This window comes from Cydia pomonella, chromosome 15 (assembly GCF_033807575.1).
Source record: "Cydia pomonella isolate Wapato2018A chromosome 15, ilCydPomo1, whole genome shotgun sequence".
In the NCBI taxonomy this organism is placed as follows: Eukaryota; Metazoa; Arthropoda; class Insecta; order Lepidoptera; family Tortricidae; genus Cydia; species Cydia pomonella.
Genome location: NC_084717.1, coordinates 5,616,116 through 5,639,055, shown reverse-complemented (window position 1 = coordinate 5,639,055; position 22,940 = coordinate 5,616,116). Strand labels below are relative to the sequence as shown.

The following is a 22,940-nucleotide window of genomic DNA, read 5'->3' as shown; positions in this document are numbered from 1 at the left end:
GATTATGCTAGTGATTCTGAGTTGGAAGAACCCAAAAATATCATGATGTGTGAGAATCAGATTTTTAATATTTTTATGGAAAACGCTCAGATTTCTCATAAAATAATTTATTAATAATAGGTACTTGATAATACTGATAACAAAAAAAAATATTAATGAGTCTCGAACCCACATCCTCTTGCATGTATTTCCACGTACATACCGCAACGCTATTGAAGCCTACTCACGCTGTGCCAAATTGTCTACTACAAGGATCCCAGTAAGACTGTTTGAATGTGTGAGTGATACTTAGAAATATAGTCAAGAAACATTCTGTCGACATTAAGGGGTAGTTTTTGTACAATGAAGTGTTCAATGTTTGTTGTAATAGTTCAATATTTATTTAAAGAGTGCGCTAAACATAATTTACAGTATAGAAATACCAAGACTACTCCACAAAAAAATTAAAACTCAAAATTTGCAATTGTGGCGCCATCTAGTGAGGTTTAAGCTTTGGGTAACCTAGTCGAACCACCTTAAGAAGAAATATAAATAAAGAAAAATAGAATGCGCCTGCATGTTATACTCGCACAACAGAAAACCAACCGTTTGGAGTAATCGTTGTATAAATATGAACGATAATTGGAGTCCCTGCCGAAAGTAACGGACGTGTTCAGGTAAAGTAACGGGACGGGAGTACCTGTACAGTTACCCTGTGGGGCCGGTTCCAAAACGGGTAAACGGCGAGATAAGTGTACGACAAGTTATGAAATACATAATTAAAAAACCGGCCAAGTACTAGTCGGACTCGCGCACGAAGGGTTCCGTACCATTACGCAAAAAATGGCAAAACAATCACGTTTGTTGTATTTGTTGGTATAGCGGCAACAGAAATACATCAACTGTGAATTTTTTAACTGTCTAGCTATCACGATTCATGAGATACAGCCTGGTGACAAACAGACGGAGAGTGGAGTCTTAGTAACAGGGTCCCTTTTACCCTCTGGCTACGGAACCCTAAAAAGGAAGCTCAATGTAAACGCGCATTTTGAGAGTTCCGTGCTGTCATACAATCCCTACTTAACCTACTAACAATATTATAAATGCGAAAGTTACTGTGTCTGTACTGACAGACACAGTAACTTTTAACGAAGAGGTAACAGACAGACTGCTGTCTGTTACCTCTTCGTAACTGAACGACTGCTGAACCAACTTTGATGAAATTTGTCATGGAGATAGTTTGGAGCCCGAGGAGGAACATAGGATAGTTTTTATTAGTCATCATCATCATACCACGCAGACGGGGTCGCGGTCAGAAGCTATAATGAAATACATAATTTATAAAAGCAAGCTCGATGTAAACGCGCATGCCGTCATAATTTTTTATAATAATATTTTTATAAAACACCGACTCATTCATTAACCACGCTACGTTTGAGGTTTTTATAATTAACCGTTTTAGAGATACTTACAAGAAAAAAAAAACACATTTTTAATGATAGCCTTATATCATTTTTTTTATAAAACTTGGTATGGTACAGTCAGCGTCAAATACTTCATAGCAGTCAAAGTGGCCAAAAAGTTCGGTACACCATACTAAATATATGGTGTACCGAACTATTTGGCTACTTTGACTGCTTCGTAGCAACGCTGACTGTACAACAGCAAAGAAAAATCGTGCAAGTGTCAGTCGAACATAAGAAAGTCGAAACGTTATCAAATAGTGCAATTGCTTGGTACGGAATACGGAACCCTATGTACCTAGTCAGTCCCGTTCTTAACCATTTTATTAAATATAATTTTTAAATCTCTTTAATAATACATATTTTATTACAAATCGCATCTGAGAAAAAAAATGAAAATTATGGAACTAAATATGTATACATATTTATATAAAATAATTGAAAATATTTATAGCTTATATTAGTGATCATAAAAAAACGCAAAAAGACTAAATTCGCGATGCCTCCTGTGAGGATTGAACTCACGACCCCTGGTTTACGAGACCAGTGCTCTACCACTGAGCTAAAGAGGCGATGATTAGCGTCGCCAAATACACGGTCCCATTCTATAAGCTCATCCGATAACGTAGAACGACGAATATCACGAAGTTCCGTTATTGTTTTACATAAAACAAAGTCAATAGAAAAGAGAGATATGTAATATAAAGACATATGACAGATTTTATTAGCATTTAACGTATAGGTAACCTAGAGGTTTTTCATTGAAATATTAATAATTACAGTAGGCGCTCGATAATCCGGCACCCGATTTTTTCCCTCTATGCCGGATTGTCGGAACTGCCGGATTGTAATTTATATTTTAACTAGTAATTGATACATACATTAATTAATAAAAAGGTTTATGTATATGAACTGTGTATAAAATCATGATTGTCCACAAAAAGTGCGAAATAACGAAGATATGTTAAATTGGTTTGTTTACATTAGTAGCAATTTTTATTTAATTCCACTTTAGTACAGTGAATTAATTGGAAAAAGTGTTTAGGTTGTTTTACCACTTAAGGCCCAGCCATAAAAGAAACAGATCCAAAATTTGCCAGTGAAATATGTATCTATAATGTAGGAAATAGAGTTAATTTTGGTTTGGGTGAAAATGAGACAAAACAAAGCAAATGCAACTCTATTCCTATTAAGTATGATTTAAATTTCATCGAACTTATTAAGTACGAAGTAGGTAGGAAACGTTAAAAGCGTTTAGTAATCCATAAATGATATTATTTATTTGGCAGAGATGCAACCAAAAGTGGGAAAATGATGATTATTCTTAGAATAATAAGAAGTTTGGGCAATATTCAAACTTCCACGTCGAGCGCAGCTTGTTTCTTTCTCTAAACACTTCGCTCATAGTCGTTATGATACGTGAATAAAGTGAGTAAAAAAACTTACCTTGAAGACGAAATTTCCTTTTCTGAAACAAAAATAAATAAATATTCAGGAAGAGCAACAAAATAAACTGTGTACTTATGTAGTTAACATGACAAGAAAAATACAAAATACATGCAAAAAGATTGCCGAAACCCGGGATCGAACCAGGGACCTTTAGATCTTCAGTCTAACGCTCTCCCAACTGAGCTATTTCGGCCAGTTGATGAGACGCCGGAAATAACGATCAGAATCTACAGTCCTATACTTACCAGTATGGTCTTTTTTTTTTAATGAACTGGGTACCTTATAATTGATAACACTAACTGTAACTAAATAAAAATAAAATATTCCTTCAGTCAAAAACTATATATATATGCGTAACAAAATCAATGTGGTTATTGCAATTACTCTTCTAACAATGATACTAGAGGCGCCATCTATGTTTTAGTAGTGGAACCACCAGAACAAATAGTGGGCTAGAAACAATGGGTTTGAAAGTCTCAATTTTTTACATCTGAAGGTGGGCGTAGTTCCTATGCCCGCTACAGTTAACATAGCATGCTTGTAGGGGCCAAAAAAGAGAGAGTAGTGAATGTGTTGTCAAATTCGAAGCAAGAATTGTCTTAGATTTTTTTTTTTTTTTATGATACAGGAGGCAAACAAGCCAGGGATCGGAAACCGGTATTTTTTGTATGGGAACGAAAACGGTATTTTTTTGTTCTTTGTTAATTACTTCATTTCTAATTAGGCAATCTAATAATACGAAGTCGTTATCTGAAAACACAACTGAGTCCTACATTTAGAGTATAAAATAAACCGAAATATATGGTTATTTCGATGTTTTTGCAAAAAACCGGTTCCGATCCCTGAAACAAGCAGATTTACAGATCTTATTCAATGTATCTTTTTGTTTTGTGAAAGAGTCGAAGCAAGTTTTTATCAGTAGGTTAAATCAATCATGACCCGATGGGCACAACAGGGTAATACAAGGACATACCTGGTTCGGGGTCAGCCTGGACCGCCTTGTCTTGAGCTACATTCCCAACATCATCTAGCACCACACCGCAGCTCTTGTAAAGGTGACTACGTATCTTCAAGAGTTTATCTGTCTCACGGAAAGCTTTTATTTCATCCTGAAATACAAAATTGGCCTATAAACAGTACTGAATGTTTAGTGGGATGCTAATCTTTATAATTTTAAATAGATATAATATTGTTATGTAATTTTTTTATAAATAACTACAGTGAAAACTCTATATAGATGCCACAGAGGGGTAAATTTTGAGATCTAGGCCTGTGCCCATGTGTTATAGGCAGTGAATTGTTATATTGAGTGACAATATTTATTAGCGGTACACACAGAGCGAGCTGTAAATATTTCTTAGTGTTCTGCAGGAGAACAAGATATTTTGAGGACAATTGTGTGGGAATGCCGCCGGCTGAATGAAAGCGACATGCGATCAACAGCCCACCTGTTTCTAACCGGGTATCCCTAAACTACATCTACACATAGACATAGCTGGCATACATCATTTTGATTTTAACTTTCGGTCAATTAATTAAATATCAATTCTGCATTCTCGCTGCAGTCTCCGTAACTCGACGTTATATTATCGCGCCTATTTCGCGACGCGACGAATCTCGCAAATTACGCAAAATAGGCTGCTTAGATGTGTTTTTAATGATTGAAATATAATTTATGATGCAGTTACATAAATATTCTCACCTTCAATTCCTTCAGTCTGGTGTGAGACCTGCTACTATAGCATTGTCGAACGTGAGACTCCGACCACTCCTCTCCGTTGTTACTCAACACCGTAGGCACCGAGCTGCGAGCCCTAATATTACTAACATTAGCACTTCCGCGCGCTCGAGATGTTCTCGACGGAGACTTAGCTTTACCAGGGTCTAGAGACTTTAAAGTTCTTCTAGGCCTTACTAACGGCCTTTTAGCTACTTTTTCTACGTGCACTTCGGGCACATAGTCATTTAACACCGTTGGAAGTTCACTAAAAACACTAGAACTCACGGCCGAAACAGATGGTTTCGCGCCAACGCGCACTGACGACGGTACTTCGTGTCGTGTCACATTTGAACTAGGTCTTAGACTAGTATGAGACCGGTTGAACACGCGAGACATCACTCTGTCGTAGTTAGGTTTATTTTTCTTATGAAAATCCATAAAAAGAGCGTCTAATGGCACTGTTCTATGGATTTCAAAACAGAAGTTGTGTTGTTGTGACTTGTGACAGCACTGACAGACAGACGTGATTGTGGTCATTGTGGAATTGGTGCTGTCAAGCGTGAAATACAGAGAACAAAAAAAAGGTACAAAAAGCAGAAACTAAACGTTTATTTATAAATTATAATGAAATAAATAATAATATATTGAATACTAAATTGTCGAGATAAATTGTTTATAGGGACCGTGCGCGTTGGAGGGTCTGCCATCTTTTGGCCTGAATCGGAACAATAAACATGTAAATTTACACGTCACGTGTTTTCTTGTGCATAGTAGGTTCCATGCCATCTTGTGGGCTACATTGGAAAAATAAACATCACATTTACGCCTCGCGCCAAAAATCTGACGGCTCCTGTGCTACCTCCTATAGTTCATGCACGCTCCCTATATACTTTGGCACAGATATTTTGTCATTAAAAAAGGCAGACAATTTAAAAAAATGTAGACGCGAAGGAAGGTATCTTCTTCTTCTTCTTTTAAGATATGGCTTCCATCAAATCTATGATGATTTTGCCAATGTCAAGTTTCGTTGTAAGTTTTAAGTGTGCTCGTAGAGCATGACGGAAGGTATCTCCCATAGAAAATTTGAATTTCGCGCCTGTTTCTACTGACAATACGTCTACCCCCTCTACACTCCATAAATTAAGCAACATAATAAGTTTCAGTCGCCATAGACAATTTCGTCCGAATTTAACATTTTTGCGGATAAAGCTTTAACAGACGGGCGTACCGGGCTGCGATCTTGGTCCGGTCAGCATACCTCTTTTCGCTCTGACTTATAGCCGCGTCCTTAACGGACACACGGTGGACGAAACGATGGAAGACGCCTCGGACCAGAGCAAGGTCGCTGTACGGTACGCCCGTCTACTACAGTTTTTAATGCCTACCACACTGTCGAAACGAGTCTGCCGACCAATATGACCAATGTTACCATGGTAGTTTCCGATCGTGTACTAAGTACGTAAGTGTGACAGGGAGGCAACACGTTGAACGTCACATTTATCGGAAACGACCGACCGTAACCGAGTAGTATCTACGGCCTGCCTTTTTGGGAGATCTTGGGTGGGTGAAAGGAATAAAGTTTGTAACAACAAAGTAACTTCATTTAAACGTGTGTTCGTTAGCTATTCGCTTAATCAGTATTAATGCTTTACGAATATCGCATTAAGAAAGTTTTCATCCGATTCTGATTCATACAACTTGGCCGCCGTCCTGAAATGTTTCTTTATATTTTTCCCTAGATCAGGAAATACAAGAACAGAGCAATTTGAACTGTGATTAAAAACATCCTGCACGCACATTGGTGTCTCTATGTTGAGCGACTCACACAATTTAAGTCTCAGGTTGCCTTCATACAAAGTAAAATGTTTCGAAATACTGGAAACTTTTCTAAAACGTTTCCGTGGAATAGAGCACCCAACATAAGGAGAAATTACGTTTTCTTCAAAGTTGTAATAGCTGAAGAACTTAAAGAAGCCCCCCAATAAATGTTTGAGGGAAGTCTGATTGTTATTTGGGTAAATGACCTCTTGAAATGCTATATTCCAGACTCGCCAGGCAACATACGGGACGTTTCTTTGCAGGGCATGAATGGTGGGTAACATTCTTAATTGCTGTAAGTAAAAAACTACCATCAGAAGTAATGCATAAGTTCTCAGCAGATACGGCCCAATGAAGTTGTGAATTTTTGCCCAGTATTTTACAAGAATTGCTAGATCCAGCGCTCTTTTGTCTAAATGGAATAAATACCACAGTAATTTACTATTACTGACTCCAGGCGGGCAATCAAAGGTCAAATCACATTCTCTGCTAGTTGGTATATGGACAAATTTTACAATAGGTACAGGCACATTTATTGCGGTGGATAATTGTGCAAATAAATCAGAACGGTGGCTGAGAATATCCCTGGCAGTGAGCACGACTGTGTCTCTTCCGGTCTTGTACAGGATCGGGATTTGGATAAAGCAGTCAACATCGCTGGTCTTGAACGCCGTACCTTGGTAGAGAGAGCCATAGGGCATTAGCTCACACCCTGGAATAAATATGATAACATAGACTTAGAATAATGTTCCAAAAATGTCTAAGATATTTTGTCAGTAGGATTGTATGTCATGACTGCCAAGTTTAATGTAATGTACTAAGATTGGTTTGATAGTTAACAGTGTGTATGTTGCTAGGTTTAGATATTAAAAATTGCATTATGTTATTGAGAGATTATTGGGTAGGTATATAAGGTATAATATCTAATCTGCAACCCAAGACAACTGTAATAACCATTGAAAAACTGTATTTAACAAAATTACAAGTAGCTATAAACTGCAGTTTTTCAATGACATAGACATAGACATAGAAATTTTTTATTCAACATCACATGAAATGGCAGAGTTAACAGACAGTGACATTTAATACAAAAGTTATGTTATTATGTTTGAGTGTACACTATATGTACAATGAAACTCTAAATGGTTTTTCATATGGCTGTTATTATTACATATTTTCCAGCGCTGCCCACTCCACTCATATCCTGGGCCTCCTGAGGACCTAAACACCGTGACACCTGACTTAGTTGCCTGGCTTAGCAACCTCAAGGCTACACTCTGATTGCCCTCAATATAATGCCATACGATTAAATAAATAAATTTATTATACATATTACACGGCTTTTAAACGTGGTGGCGCCGATATCAGATATATTTATGATGTGTTTATGATCATAACCTGGTCATATTATCTCCGAATTTATGAGCCGCGGATTTGGGCCTTTTGTGCTCAATATTATGTAAACATGTAATATTATGTAAACTTAAAGCTCAAAAAAAATGTGTCTGTAGATTAACAAACAGACAGCTGCAAACCATATTTCACATGACTTAAAATCTTGACTCTACCCTGCCTCTACATATTAATAATCTCAATTTTGTTAGAAAAAAATACCGAACTATTTGGATACTGTAAAAGCGTACGCCGAAATAATAACCTCATCGCCCCGGAACCAATATTAGAAATGTACAAATAAGGAAATGTAAATAATGTAAATATAAATACAGGTGTACAAAATTGCCCAACACAATAAAAAATATAGAAAAAATAAACCCTTTCATATCAAATCTAAAATCATTTTTAATAGAGAAAGCATAGCACTATTTCCAAAAATTTATGGGAGGTAATTTTACATAATAAGAAATATTAATTAAAAGTAGTAGTTATATAACATAAATATAAAAACAAACTAACTTTGATCTCTTCCATAGGTTAAGTAAAATTATAATTATTATATATTATACTTATATGTATTTAAACCCAAACCTCATAAATGGATACTATATTAAAATAACTTTACCTAGCTAGGTATAAGAATATATACTTGCAATACCCTTTTCAGGGTGCCATGTGTTCCTATAATTTAATTATAATAACTATGTACCACGATTCGCAATAAACGATTTCTGATTTCTTAACATTACCTGGCCAATAGGTCCTCAATGTGTTTTTCACATCCCTGAACAGCCGGAGCAGATCTTCCTCTACTTCATCTCTGGTCAGTGTTACGTGGTAAAACAACTTCACGACTTGCTCGTCAAATGTTCCCTCCAGTCGCATCCACGACGGATCCAGTATGTCGTGTATTGTACTCATTTTGTAAGGTCTTCTGGTACAAAGGGTTATTCACACTGGCCAGTAACTGGAAAAAAATAAAGACGTCTCGCTTGTCTTTATGAGGGCGGTGGAAAAATAAGACTGACACGATTTGTAGCTTCAAGTGTCAATGATGTTCGCGTAAGAAATTCGGGGATTCCCCGCATTATCGGAACAACGAGTAGTTGCATCTTGATAATAATGTAGCCATATATTGCTTATGATTTATTTTCGATTTTTTCATTTTGTCATTACAAAGTGCATAAAAGTAGTGTATAGTAAATAATTTATACATGTAACATTCAAACTCTAAAATCTACAAATATGTCTACTTGTGTAGCACAAGCGACTGACACGTCTCTGAGCACAACATGGCTGACTTTTTTTTTCTAGTTGCACAGCCATATCACGGATTTCCACAAGATAATTTTGGGTTTGAACCTCATAGTATTTAAATAAAGTTATCACACTAGAGTCAGACCAAGATAAATTGGTAGCGATTTTGATAGTCCATGCGGTGGAATTGTTATTTTAAACGTCAAACTTCTATGAAATTATGTCGTTTAACACTTTCAACGTGTGGCCTATCAAAACCGCTGCTAACTTACCTTGGTCTGACTCATATCGAACCATGAAATACTACTATCTACTACTAAATAGTACCAATCGGTCCTACCGTAACTAACACATTTCTAACCTTTTTTTTTTGAACGATCTCAGAGCTGTTGAATAATACGACCCAACTCGGTTTCAATTCGGTTACATTATAAAGAGCATTCATTAATCTCTTTTGCAATTCATAAGTATTCTGGATCAAGTGGATATTGGTCTTGAAAACTTTTTAACATGAGCACGTAATATGATATTCTGAATGCAACGTGGATGTGTTTGGAGGTAATATACGACGAGCACGTGGTGCAAGCCGCCATACCCGGCTGACGAAAGACCAAAGTAGAAGGTGACCTACTCCCAGAGGCGTATATAAAGATTTGGCGCCCCGCGCGCCCCGGATCAGTTGGATTCGGCGCCCCATGAAGTGATGATAGTGTATTTCATTTAAGAAAAAATAACCCTGTTTTGTCACGCCTTGCAGCCTGTCGCCCCGGGCCATGCCCCCCTTGGCCTTGGAAAATACGCACCTGCCTGCTCCAGCTGTTCAAGGATGTAAAAACCACCTTAAGCAGTTATTGGCCAGGTAAATATAAAACTACAATGATCTTAATTTAGAGGGAACAGTACTTACAGTTCTTGTCCAGTCTTTGTATGACTTCTACAAGTGAAAATGACTTACTTCTACAATTATATTTAAATTTCCCGTATAGCTCTTTTAAGGCATGGCATTCAAAACCAGCGATGTAGACTGCTTCGTCAACCTTGGTAGTTTCCGACCGTGTAGTACAGTGATGGTGGGTAAACTTTTTTTCTTCGAGAAAGTTTAAGAAATTTTAGAGGAGGGCCACACTTGCAGCAAAAATGTATTTTGATTTTCGATTATCGTGGGCATATGCCATATACTAATTATTTCATAGGACCGGCGGCGGGTCGGATAAAATCCTTTCGCGGGCCGGAGCTAGCCCGCGGGCCGTTTTTGCCCACCACTGGCTCTAGTAGGTGGTTGGCACCCAAATTGTATTGATTCCCTGCCAAGGTCAGGGTGATCTTGGTTCATCGCAAACTTGATTGCTAGCCGTGTAGTAGCCGCTTAATAGTTGAGCGCAGTTCACAGAAATACGCGGGGTGGGTCTGTGGCGCACGGGACGGGCGTACTGGACCGTGACCTAGGTCCGAGGCCTGTTCAATAAAGTGGAAGGTGGTTGTGGTACCATACATCTAAAAAGGATTCAGCTATTAGTGATAGCGAGAAAGAGGTGAAATGACAACTGACCGGACCAAAGTCGCGGTCCGGTACGCCCGTCTGTTAGCACTATTCCTTTGAATAAATAATGGAGGGAAACTCAAAACTTATTACATACAAACTTTTAGCAATGGGTGTTATATTATAATGAATGTAACTTGTAACAACTAAAATAAAAATTACACAAATTGGAGGAAGCAGGAAAACGATTAGAGCTAATGGATGCACTGTGAACATGGTAAAGCACCTCAAGAAGTAAGTAAATTGTAACAAGTTAATAACCCATAAAAATAATATAATTAATGAATAGTTTACTTTTATTTATTTATCATATAGCAATATGGCATATGTTCGTAAAACACAACTCTCAATAATTATTATTAGTAACTAAATGGTCAAAAAATACAAAATGTAATACATAAATTTCATATTATTTTACAGTAATGTTGGCCTCTCAACAACTGGTGGGAGGCTTAAATTATCTCTATTAAATTTTAGACTTAAATGCATTTACAAAAAGTTGCTGTTACAAAAATCCAATATGTACATTATCATGACAATCAAACACAAGAAACTTTTTTAATTCATATGGTCTATATTATAGTGTAGTGGGGCACGCCCCTTGTGTGAGGGAAAATTGATTGAGGGTTGGTGCCTTCCCTCATAAAATCACCAGCTGTGGGGCTGAGAGGGTAAACAAACATGTAGCCCATTCTAAGAGATTATTAGATCTATCCCTTTACCAGACATATTGTGCTATCTTGCTGTTAAGAATGACAGGGAAATAACATGTGCCTTTCTCTGTCCCTCTCAGCAGAAACTTTCTGGCGACCATATAGATATAATAACCCTGTATTAGAGTTGGCAACCACAAAGATATCATGTGCACTGCCAAACTTAACGCACTTGCTACGGAAATTGGCTATTCAACTAACAATAACCATACTTGTACAAATCAACAAGTGATTAAAATGAAATTTAATATTAAAACAACTTACTATTTGTTAAACATAATATTATAATATTTGTGGGCAGAAACATGGTCGCCCAAAATTGGACAAGAGCTGGGTGTGTTGGGGATGGGGTGGGAGAAGATTACCCAAATTGCCCAGGACCAGAGTCAGTGGAAGAATATGATTCGAGCCCTACACCTCAGCAGAGGGTAACAGGATGAAATTAAAAAGAAGACTATTTGTGAGGCTCAGGTATTGTTAATATTATTGCAATTAATAAAACAAATTAAAATTAAAATTTATTTATTTATTTACAAGGATAAATGTTTCTCTTTTAACTGTGACATAAATGCTCCTTATACTTATTTTTTTGCACAACTAATTTCACTTTTCGCCAAGTAGCTCTCTTACCTTGACATCATAGATACCTTTAGCTTCAACATGGAACGTCTCACACAATGCCGTTATCTGTTTAGTCACACTGAAAACTAGATCTTCAGAGACTCCGGTTTGCTTCTTCGCCTTTTTAATAAAGTCATTTTGAATATCTTTGATGGCATCTCTACATTCTATGAACAGAGCTTTGGCATTCTTGGCTAGCTGCTCCCGATGCTCTTTAGTCACCTTCGGTACTGGCACAAACAATGTTGTACCATCTTGCTGAGGATTCAAATTCAAACCAGATGATTGTATCGCTTTTAAAGCGTCAGGGATGGCTTGAGGAAACGAAGCAAAGTTTATTACTATAGTTTTAGGATTTTTCCTCACTATCTGCGCCAATTCCTGAAGCTCATATTCTTTGCCATCAAACTTCACGGGCATAGATTCTATGGAGCCGGTCGTAGAGCGTAGTGATAGGTTTTTGGTAAAGTCCTCTTTCATATTTTCAATAGCTGCTTTACATCTGTCTTTAAGCTTGTCCACTGCAATCAGTTCTGACATCATAAGCGGGTTGATGTCCACTTTGCCTCCTTTAACTTTCTTATCCTTTCCTTTATCTTTTCCTTTGGCATAATTTCGAATTGCCGTGAAATTATAAGTGTTCGCCGTGATAATTCTTTCATTTAGGTTAGGGAAATATTTGAATGAATTTATATAAACGGGTACAATCATTCGTTGTAAAATCCGTGCGTTCATTATATATGCAACTCCTGTTACTTATTTAATCAGATTTTTATTTTTATTTATATTATTACTGATTAGTTAACCTCAAAATAGTGTTTTAGAATAATAACTAATAATAAGCGAACAAAACGCAGTGACGTTTTATGAAAATAATTTTTGGAAAAATTTAGCTTAGGTACATTTTCTGGTGCAATAACAGTAATTTACAATGGTTCATTATTATTTTTAAAGACTTTTCGATGAAATGTAGCACTTCATTTTAAAAATCTTTAATAGTTTGTATCATAGTTTGTATGTCTATGATAAAACTAGAGGATTGATCGAACTACTAATCAAAACGCATTTGACAGAAGCGCTCTGAAACTAAGTTCAGTGAATGCTTCAGATATTTTAAATGGAATTATTGTATTTATATCAGAAAAAGTCAATTTAATTTAATATCCTAAAGTATTAATTTATTTATCATAAGAACGTTCTAACACTAGTTATAGTTTAGTCTGAGGTTTGACTGCTTTGACATTTCACTAATTAACGTTCTGAATGATCATAGTTCAAATGGCCAATTAGATTTTTTTTCCAAAAATGTCTGTGTTATTTCAAAAAGTTATCAATACAGGAAGACTTTGTTCATACAGAAATTTTATAAAATCTGTGTCCTCGTGCAGATGTTTAGCCATAAGAAAACTCTCAGGTATTTCCTACGACGCGAAGTATAAATATTTTGTTATGAATGATGCGTTAAGGTTATGTGTACTTTTTAGATGTTCCGCGAAAGTTTATTAACTTTGAGGAGGTCGTGGCGGCACGGCGAGCAGAGGCACGGCGTAGTGTTGTAGTTCAAGTAAACTCAGAGGCATCCTTTAGTGAACTACACTCATATTGTTCGAAATATGCAGATGTCAAGGGAATTCATCACTATCGGAACTCAAGTGGAGAGGTATTTAACTTAACTAACATCGTTTTGGATCTGCAATACATTTTATTTCAGCTATAGTTATGCATACAATTTTTAAGGAATATATGTATACACTTATTATAATAATAAATATGTTTTTTAAATTATTTTCGTTTTAGCACTTTATGCTTATAGAATTTAGCACAGAAGATAATCTCAAAGATGTACTACGGAGTTGTAGCTCACACCAAAAAGACATTGATGTTATGTCCCTCCGGTCCCCATTCCTCTGGTTCCGCGCTGCTCCCGGGAAAAAGGAGAAGACTGAGCCATGTCTTAGTTCTCTTAATACTAAGGATGGGAGCTCAGACCTCAGTGAAGACACACTATTTCAGGAGTTGATGAGTGCACAAACAGTGTCTGATCAGATACAGCTTTTGTATGATAGGACTATATTGAATGACCTTGGTGTTCGGTTACGATTTATAGTGGCTAGAGAGGTATGTATTCAATTGTTCATGTAAATGAAGTTGTAATTCAACTAACCGTAAATAGTTTTAATTATTATTTCAATTTTATTGGAATAGTCTAGTTAACCTAACCACAAAAAACAGTCTAAAACCTTTTTGTATTTCATACATTTTTGCCTTACTGGTTGTGAAAGAATTCTCATTGTCTCTATATTTCTAGCTTATTTTTAATACTAAATCTTATTTTCTGAATGATTTCAGTATATCTTAATACATACTATTATTGATATTCCAGCTAGAGGTGATGTTAGAGAGCTTGTATGCAAATATTGAGGTCCATCCCTTTGGATCTTCCGTGAATGGTTTCGGCCGGATGGGTTGTGACCTGGATCTAGTACTTACTAATACACTAACTAATGATATGGTAAGTAAAACCTAGTTAAAGCATATTACAACTCTATGCAATGCAGAACCTTAGCATAGGCTAATTTTAAGCTATATTTCAGAGAAACATCATTTCTAATAAAATGTGAATTTCTAATGAATAGATTTTACACTCTGTACAATTAATTCACATCTTGCAGATGGATCCATCAAAGCGTCTAGTATACCAAGAGAAGCGTAACGAATCCCGCCCAGCAAGGCAGCTAGAGTTGCTAGCTGAGCTATTGGACATGCGCGCAGTGGGCGTAGCGCGCGTGCAGCGCATATTACACGCGCGCGTCCCCATCGTCAAGTTTGCGCACCACATCACCGACGTGGACTGCGACCTGTGCTACAGTAACATGTGAGTGCAGCCATTATTTTTTTATTATATAGCCCTTTGTTCTGAACATGATTGTTCTCTTTGATAGTCTTGAATAGTCATATGAAGTCTCTTAGCCTGTCGGCTAAGGCCTCCTCCAACTTCTTCCAGTATCTTCTCTCTCTTGCCACCCTTGTCCAGAGTGGTCCCACTGTATGAATAATTTCGTCTTCTCATCTTGTTACTTGAGGGCCTTGCGATCCTGACCCGTCTGTAGAGTGCAGCCATTAATGTAAGCTTAATCCAGATGGCCTAGCTGGGAAAAAGTTTAACTATCTACCAAATTGTTAATTCTAATTTGTAATAATAGCCTTTATCCCATGCTAGTAACGTGTGATGTAGTTTACTGTAGCATTACCTTACCTATATTATGTATAGTTCTCAGTGAGAGCGTTTTTAGGAGGTAGGTGCACGTCTATTGCAATGTATAACTTATCATTTATACTATTATTGTACTTGCTTCTGTTGTTTCTCCAATAAAGAAAAAAAAAAATGTGTAAGCAACGTTGAGGAAGCGTTTTCTATTGAATAACCTTCCCGCTCCACTAGCCATTGAATCTAGGAGCAATGTCCCCCTTACTGCCACTTAAGGCCTCGCTATATTGGTTGTTCTAGTCGATCTTTTTGTCTTTAACTTGATCTTGCTGCTTGAGCATAATTTGTTACTTAATTTTACCGAAAAACTCAGAGCACAGTTCTGTGCAATTGCTCTTTGGATTGAGTTAGAGCCTTTCTAGATTTTTTATATGTATACATTTTGGTTGTTTTTTAGGGTTCCATAGTCAACTAGGAACCCTTATAGTTTCGCCATGTCCGTCTGTCTGTCTGTCTGTCTGTCCGAGGCTTTGCTCCGTGATCGTTAGTGCTAGAAAGCTGAAATTTGGCATGGAAATATAAATCAATAAAGCCGACAAGTACGTAGAATAAAATCTAATTTTTTTTTTTGCTTCAACTCTACAGTGTGGAGTATCGTTTGAAAGGTCTATCAAAACATTTTTTGATAAAGTGAATATATTTGGATATAATCGCTATGAAAGAAAAAAAAATGTGTCCCCCCCCCTCTAACTTTTGAACCATAGGTCAAAAAAATATGAAAAAAATCGTGGAAGTAAAGCTTAAGAAAGACATTAAATGAAAACTATAGCGGACATGATCAGTTTAGCTGTTTTTGAGTTATCGCAAAAAGTTTCCCCTTCATAGTAAAAACACGTACTATCCACAGTGCATCCGTTGGTTAATAATCTACTATACTTTAAGCTAATTAAGCTCCAGTTTAGCTTATTGCGACGGAAGAGTAACTACGGAACCCTACTCTGAGCATGGCCCGATATGCTCTTGGCCGATTTTGAAATGAAGTGTACACTTGGAAGAGTTTTACTAAGAGCTGGTTGCTCAGGTCCGGAGTGTACATGTCCGAGCTGCTGCACCTGCTGGGCTCGCTGGACGCGCGCGCGCGGCCGCTGACGCTGGCCGTGCGGCGCTGGGCCGCGGCCGCGCAGCTCACGGCGGCGGCGCCCGGCCGCTGGATCACCAACTTCCCGCTCACGCTGCTCGTGCTGCACTTCCTGCAGCAGGCCAAGGTGCTGCCGAGCGTCAAGCTGCTTGTCAGCAAGGCTGGTAAGTTCGTTCCAGCTTGGGAAAAGTATGTTTTCAGATTCCTCTTCGCATTTCTCAGCAGATTCTCGTAATATTTTGTATATTTTGGAAAATTTTCAAAAATATTTTAATGTAAGTATGCTTAGACAGACTCGCGAGTCGCAAGGTCTACAGCTTAAAGTGCCACTAGTACCTATTTATGTGCTGATGAACGTAATTTAGTAACGTATTCTCTCTGACTTGCTATTTTTGATGGTTTATTTCCGCATTCACGAACCTTAACCCCTAAAATATAATTGTATTTATTAAAAAGTCATGCTTTAAATTTCACTTAACACGTTCACTGTCCCAATCGGAATTGTTAACCTTACGGCTTTGTACTCTATACGGAAAGAGAAGAGGCGTGGAATATAATGGAACCAATACATTTTATGACTCGTGTGCAAATTAAATTACAGGGCACGGACAGGTCTCATAGAGTACCAATTGTTTCCTCTTACATTTTTGCATACTATAATTTTATGGTTTCTTCTATCGCATTTTACATTTTTTTCGCTAAGTTGTGCTTTTTAAATTTTCAGAGAAAGAAGACATCCGGATAGCAGAAGACAACCTGAACTGCACGTTCCTCCGCGACGCGAACAAGCTCCCTCCCTCCAGCTACTCCCAGAACGACGCGCCGCTTGAAACTCTCCTTCTACAATTCTTCGAATTCTACGCGCAGTTCGACTTTGCTGACAAAGCTATTTCTTTAAACGAGGGCGCTGCCGTCAGAAAACCGAACGCACTGCCGCTGTATATCGTGAATCCTTTGGAGCAGGTTGGTTGGCAGTTTTCTAGCTTCCCCTCTCGTCTAGTTTCCACTCTGGGTTGGTGAGATGGCAGTCGCTTTTGTCTGGTGTCTGGGCCAATTCTTGGGGTTACGTTGCCAAAGCGGGCCCGGGATTTGGGTTGTAACGAGCAAATTGGAATGGGCTGAGATGAGAAGGAAATGTCTCGTTTCTTTCTGGAAGCGCACGAAAATATGCCGTCACATGGGTTGGCAACGCTGAGTTTCCGCCGGAGATGTGCGAGAATGCGTAGAGAGTGAAATGTTTGTTAGGAACCAATAAGTGTATGTATTTGTATCAATATTATTTTTATATATGTATGTTTATTCCTTATGATTTTATTGTGTTCGTACATGTACCTAATTTTATCATCTATACCTCATGTTTTTGCACTGCCTACAACTGCCTTATCTGTTTTGCCTAAAGGTTGACTGGTAGAGAATGCCTTATGGCATTAAGTTCGCCTTTTGTACAGTGTGTTTTCTTATGTGCAATAAAGATTAAATAAAATAAATAAATAAGTATAAGTAGAATCACTTCATTTATTTTCCTCGTTCAGCGTGCAGCGATTGTATCGGTTTTGAAAACACATCGCTTGCTACGCATCCTCGTACATCTCTGGTGGAAACGCAGCCTAACTAGCTAAGCCAACTCAACTCATATTATAAAATACAAATTGCTCCACCCAACGCCATGTTCGATTTCACATGTCTACTTCTGGTGGTGTTGGATTTACGTAGGTAGATTTAAAGGTGGTATAAAATAGATGCTTAACACACATTTAGGGAGGTTCTTGGTTCACTGTGGGAGGGTCTTCTCTCACTCTCACTGAGCGTAAGCATGAACAAGACGGTTGTGCATGCCCAGGATCGCGGATATCATGTCTTTGAATTTTAATTTTTTGTAATTTTTAACAAGAGTTCAGTGAATTTTCATATTTTTAGCTTTTGTACAAAAATTGTTACAAATTTTTAATGTGCGTTTTAGACCTATGTTCGATTTTTTTTTCTATCCAGTGAAAGTCAAGAAGTCATGTTTCGAATCAATGAAGTTAGTAACTAAAGAAAGGCCTCAAAATCACTATTTAATTTTTTGGCAAACATACTGTGATCTAAAAAAGCATTACGATTTATCAAATATTGCTGTCTGAACACTTACAACTAAATTTTTACGTTTGCAAATTAAATTCTTTCGTTCCAGGCATTGAACGTGAGCAGAAACGTCAGCTACGAAGAATGTGAACGCCTGAAAATGGAAGTCCGCAACGCGGCCTGGCAGCTAGAAGCCGGCCTCGAAGGGGACAAAACAGACGACTGGGGCCTACTAGGTCTCATAGAGAAGAAATCCACCAGAGGCCTCAAGAAACTGCTCCGAGTAGGCAACTCACAACGACTAGTGTCAGTCAAGGACTTATTTACTAACGAAGAAGACAACCAGCCCGTTGGTAATGATATCAAAGATAAGTTGGACAGACTGGCAAGTAAGGGAAGGAATGAGAAAGTAGATAAGAGTAACGTGAAGTTCAAGAACAGTCAAGTTGCTAGCCAAGTGTATAGGATACGGCGGGGTAAGTTGTTATGAGAGTTTGATGATTAGTGGGTAGTTTCAAAGTGTTGGCTTCGTATTCGCTTTAGAGAACGTTAAATCGCGTTAAGGCAGGCGTGGCTCCGCAAGTACATGCGGCCGGCACCAATTTTGGTGTCTAGTAGTGGTTGCTGCGCATCGCTACGGAACGGATAATTTTTGGTACATATTTGTATAGCTAAATTTGATAAATTTTGTATTAGGTAAATTACCTATGTATTTGACATTTCCTGCAGTAATGCAGTCGAATGCAGCATTATTGCAGAACGACAATACTGCCGACTGTATTACTTCCGCAAATGTCAAAATCCTGGGAGCGACATCAATTTTGACATTTTGCAACTATAAGGCAGTAACATCGCGCTGCAATACTGCTGCCGACTGCGATATTACCGCCGACTGCATTACTACCGCAAATGACAAAACCTTGCAGCACCATATATTTGGCCATTTGCAATAATAAAGCAATAATATCGCGCTGCCGTACTGCTGCCGACTGTATTACTCCCGTAAATGTCAAAAATCTGGGCAGCAACATCGATTTTGATTTTGCTACAGGAATGCAATACAATCATATGCGTTGTTACTGCAGGAAATTTCAAGTTTTTCGAAAGAGTTCGGTCCAATCGGCAACGTTTAGGAACTTTCGGTATACCTAAACAGGGGTTTTGTGATACAGTGAACCTTCTGTACGTAGTACTACTATTTATTCTGTGGTTGAGGCAGTCTTCACATTTGGCGGGTCCACACAGGACGAGCCGCCTCGTGAGGACATTGCCGCGCGAAGCTCGGTCGGTGTAGACGCGCCTATTGGATGCGGATCCACACACCGCTCCTGTGTGCGAGCGGGACATCACTATATACTAACACTCTTTAACTGACAATAAGGCTTACCAAATGGCCAATTAAGAGTGTGAATGAAGAACAAGAATGAAAAGCTTGATTATATCACTATTGTATACAATACTTTTTTTACGAGTCATCTAAAATAATACTTTTCTTACTATAAAACCTTAATAATTAATGAAAATTTAGTAGACAAAAATTTAGTACAAAATACATTAACGCGTGGAAACAGCGCCCGCCCGTCCTCCGTTTAGCCTTTTCTATGGGAGCGCGGCGGCACGTGGTTGGTCAATTTTTTTATAGTTGACTACAGCGTATCGAAAAGAATCTTATAGTTGAGTTGGGAGCCGATACATGAAAAGTACGTAATTATGATTTGCTATACGAAATCTTAATTCAAGCATTACAGTCGACGAGTAGAAAAACAAATTAAGCCTTTCATTTATTCTATTAAGGTTTACTTTGGAGTGTCATTTGGCGTTAAAAAGCTTAAACTAGAAGTCAACGCTTTTATAATGGACTTGCAAAGTGTGATGTGTGATCGTTGAAATTATGTATTAGATTGACACAAATTGGTTAAGTTTAGTAGTCGTCCCTTAATGAGTAACATTTGATTTGAACATTGTATATGAGAACCGAATGCGGATATTATAAATAGGACGTGATAGTTCAAAGGAGTTCAACTTAGGTTTTTATTCGATAGAAATTGCGAAAAGTGGAAAGAAATCAATTTACCTTTATTACTTGGATCTGCACGCAGCTCCGGTGTGTGAGTGGGTCATTACTACATACCGCATAACTGTCTCGCTCACACACCGGGAGCACCGAGCGCTGATAATCGCATTAAGCACATAATAAACGGACATGATACAAACAGGTCTGTAAATTGACATTTAACAGTGTGAACAATGTTATGCTTATAAGCATTATATAAGTTGTGTAACTTATACAAAATTTAAAATTATATTCTTCAAGTAGGCCTCAAGAGCTCTTATTCTATTAAACTGTAAGTTTCAATAGCAGCACTATTTGTTAATAGGGGGTATTACTGCAATATTCTGCCGCCAGAGTGCATCGCTAGCACATATTGATCTAAATTCTAAACTTATACATACTACGCCTTAAACAGTTTTTTGATAAGTTTTCATTATGACTTTAATGCATCGAGGCGGTTTACAGCTGTAGGTCCTCAGTTTGTGCTAGTAGCGCCCTCTACGCATAGAGTTTTGCGTAATATTCCCTATTGTACATATTTAAGTAAAAAAACTTTGTAAAATATGTTGTTACGTCTAGGCCGCCATATTTGGTTACCTTTTTTGCTACTTCTATTGAATACCATTACATGTTGAATTTATGAAGTTCAATCTATCTATAACTTCTGCATCTTTAGGTATTTAAATAAAACAAACAATTAGCACATTTTCGGGTAGTTATAACATTTATTGGTTAACCAACCAAATACAAAACCGCCTGGATTTGTGACCGAACGTTCTGATTTTAACCTACATAATTTGATCATGTAATGTTTTCATCTACCCTCAACTGCATTAAAGAGACATTTGAGGGTAGATTTTGTTTCCTCTTATCGAAATACCTAAAGATACAGAGTATAAGAATTGTTTTGACATGTAAATAAAAGTGGATGTTACCGTTTCTCATCTTTTATTCATATAAAATTTTCAGAAATAATATAATTTTAGGATTATTTGTCTTCATTTGACCCATCAAATATTCAGCTACATTATCTATACAGAGTTTCCTTATAGTTTCCTTGTAGTCTGGATTTGTTAGAAGAGCATGTATGTATTCCTGTATTGTGTGGTTGGTGTCTGTTTGTCTATATATCCGCTTTAGCTCGAGAGCGCAGTCTCTGGTCCATATAAACTCCTCGAGGTACACGTTGTGAGTTTCGTTTTGATCGAACACTCGACACTGAAATTGTATAATTATGGTTCAAGACAAAGTGATTGTTATTGAAATTTAATATTAGTTGCACTTATGGTCAAAGAGATACCGTGTCCTGATAAGTGACACATTTTGTCGAAACTACATTGGTTGGCGTTGCCGTGTTTTTATTGCAGGATAAGGCAGTAGCCTTATCGTTCCTAGTAGTAACTAGGTACGAAAGAGCTTGAGTACGAAAGGTATTAAAGAGCAAATAACATTTTGTTTTTGTAAGTTACATTGAAGTTAAATATAACTTTAACCTTTTCGCCGCCACGTCAATGAGGTAATAAAGTGGCATCAACGCCACGTAAAAAATTGCACGTATACAAACCTAACCAAAACCACGACTTGATATGAAGTCGTGGCGTGTGGGGCACGAAATGTACTGACTTCATATCAAAAGCTGTCACAGACGACACGTTACCGAAGTGTATGTTGGTATGTGACGGTTTGATCAATCTTTGGCGTTAGATCTACGGTGCGGATATATCCGTCATTGGCGTCAAAAAGGTTAAATGAAATGACCTTGATAACAATTTCAAACCAGTCCCGATTCTCGTCATATAATTTGAGTGCAGAGATCATTCCTAATTTTGCCATTAAGTTGAAAGAAACAAATTCAACAGAGATTTTCTAATATATTTAATGTCATTAACGGGTCTAACGATTAAATTTCATTATTATACATTATATCCGACGTTTCAGCCAGGTCGCATTAGATGTGGTGGTGTGGTGTGTGATTAAATATGTGTATAAAACCCGAGAGTTTAAAGTGTTACAGAGATTTGCTAAGTTTCAATAAAGGGTTTAAAATACAGTAAGTACCTCTTCGCCGAGCTCGTCGCCGGTGTGGACGTGTGCGCAGAAGTCCAGACCGGCCAGCAGCAGCTGCAGCGCCGGCGCGGCGCGCGCGCCCGCCGCGGCGCGCCGCCACTGCTGCGACGCCAACGGGGACGTCGACTGTTGGCAGGCTTCTGTGAACGAAACATATACAGGCAGGATTTTTTAGTCAGTGAGGGCAGCTCCTAGATGCCAAATACAGAAATGCATACAATATATGTCGGGAATCGAGTCTAGTAGGGCTATACGAGTTTAAAGAGCACTCAGTTTTCAAGACAAGGAAGCTCCTACTGAAAAACATGATAAGCCTATCTTATGTAGACACCGAAAATCTATTAAAGACGACATCCTAACGAGACCTAAACACAAACACACACACACACACACGCGCTTGTGCTATAATACAACTTCATTTTTCTTAGCATGTTACTTATCTAGGTCATAAGTCT

At 37.8% G+C, this 22,940-nt stretch overlaps 5 protein-coding genes and 2 non-coding genes across 7 annotated transcripts in view; 1 reads left to right on the top strand and 6 right to left on the bottom strand.

Annotated features, from left to right (window-relative positions):
- The window catches only part of LOC133525616 (uncharacterized), a 152,720-nt gene extending 147,599 nt beyond the window's left edge, over window positions 1-5,121 (bottom strand). The window contains exons 1-3 of the mRNA XM_061861931.1: window positions 4,594-5,121; window positions 3,865-4,000; window positions 2,889-2,910 (exon numbers count right to left, since the gene is read on the bottom strand). Coding sequence (XP_061717915.1) covers window positions 2,889-2,910; window positions 3,865-4,000; window positions 4,594-5,049 — 614 coding nt within the window. The 5' untranslated portion in view covers window positions 5,050-5,121. The remainder of the gene's footprint in view (window positions 1-2,888; window positions 2,911-3,864; window positions 4,001-4,593) is intronic.
- On the bottom strand, window positions 1,943-2,014 carry Trnat-cgu (transfer RNA threonine (anticodon CGU)). The gene has a single exon. It is a non-coding gene; the product is annotated as a tRNA-Thr (tRNA).
- Window positions 3,012-3,084, bottom strand: Trnaf-gaa (transfer RNA phenylalanine (anticodon GAA)). Its single transcript has one exon. It is a non-coding gene; the product is annotated as a tRNA-Phe (tRNA).
- A 1,092-nt stretch (window positions 5,122-6,213) lies between the features above and the next one.
- Window positions 6,214-9,935, bottom strand: LOC133525618 (terminal uridylyltransferase Tailor-like). Its single transcript, XM_061861934.1, has 2 exons — window positions 8,574-9,935; window positions 6,214-7,141 (listed from the first exon to the last, which is right to left on the bottom strand). Exons 1-2 carry the CDS (start codon window positions 8,743-8,745, stop codon window positions 6,252-6,254), a joined length of 1,062 nt encoding a protein of 353 aa, XP_061717918.1. The 5' UTR covers window positions 8,746-9,935; the 3' UTR covers window positions 6,214-6,251.
- A 1,904-nt stretch (window positions 9,936-11,839) lies between these two features.
- Window positions 11,840-12,796, bottom strand: LOC133525619 (ribosome-recycling factor, mitochondrial). Its single transcript, XM_061861935.1, has one exon. It carries the CDS (start codon window positions 12,688-12,690, stop codon window positions 11,938-11,940), a length of 753 nt encoding a protein of 250 aa, XP_061717919.1. The 5' UTR covers window positions 12,691-12,796; the 3' UTR covers window positions 11,840-11,937.
- Window positions 12,797-13,117: 321 nt separating this feature from the next.
- LOC133525633 (poly(A) RNA polymerase, mitochondrial) lies at window positions 13,118-21,357 on the top strand. Its single transcript, XM_061861951.1, has 8 exons — window positions 13,118-13,369; window positions 13,440-13,615; window positions 13,753-14,073; window positions 14,339-14,467; window positions 14,628-14,830; window positions 16,245-16,465; window positions 17,026-17,264; window positions 18,475-21,357. Exons 1-8 carry the CDS (start codon window positions 13,261-13,263, stop codon window positions 18,853-18,855), a joined length of 1,779 nt encoding a protein of 592 aa, XP_061717935.1. The 5' UTR covers window positions 13,118-13,260; the 3' UTR covers window positions 18,856-21,357.
- Window positions 21,350-22,940, bottom strand: part of LOC133525846 (tRNA (32-2'-O)-methyltransferase regulator THADA) — a 49,239-nt gene continuing 47,648 nt past the window's right edge. The window contains exons 36-37 of the mRNA XM_061862251.1: window positions 22,477-22,625; window positions 21,350-21,636 (exon numbers count right to left, since the gene is read on the bottom strand). Of these exons, the coding sequence (XP_061718235.1) occupies window positions 21,367-21,636; window positions 22,477-22,625 (419 nt within the window). The 3' untranslated portion in view covers window positions 21,350-21,366. The remainder of the gene's footprint in view (window positions 21,637-22,476; window positions 22,626-22,940) is intronic.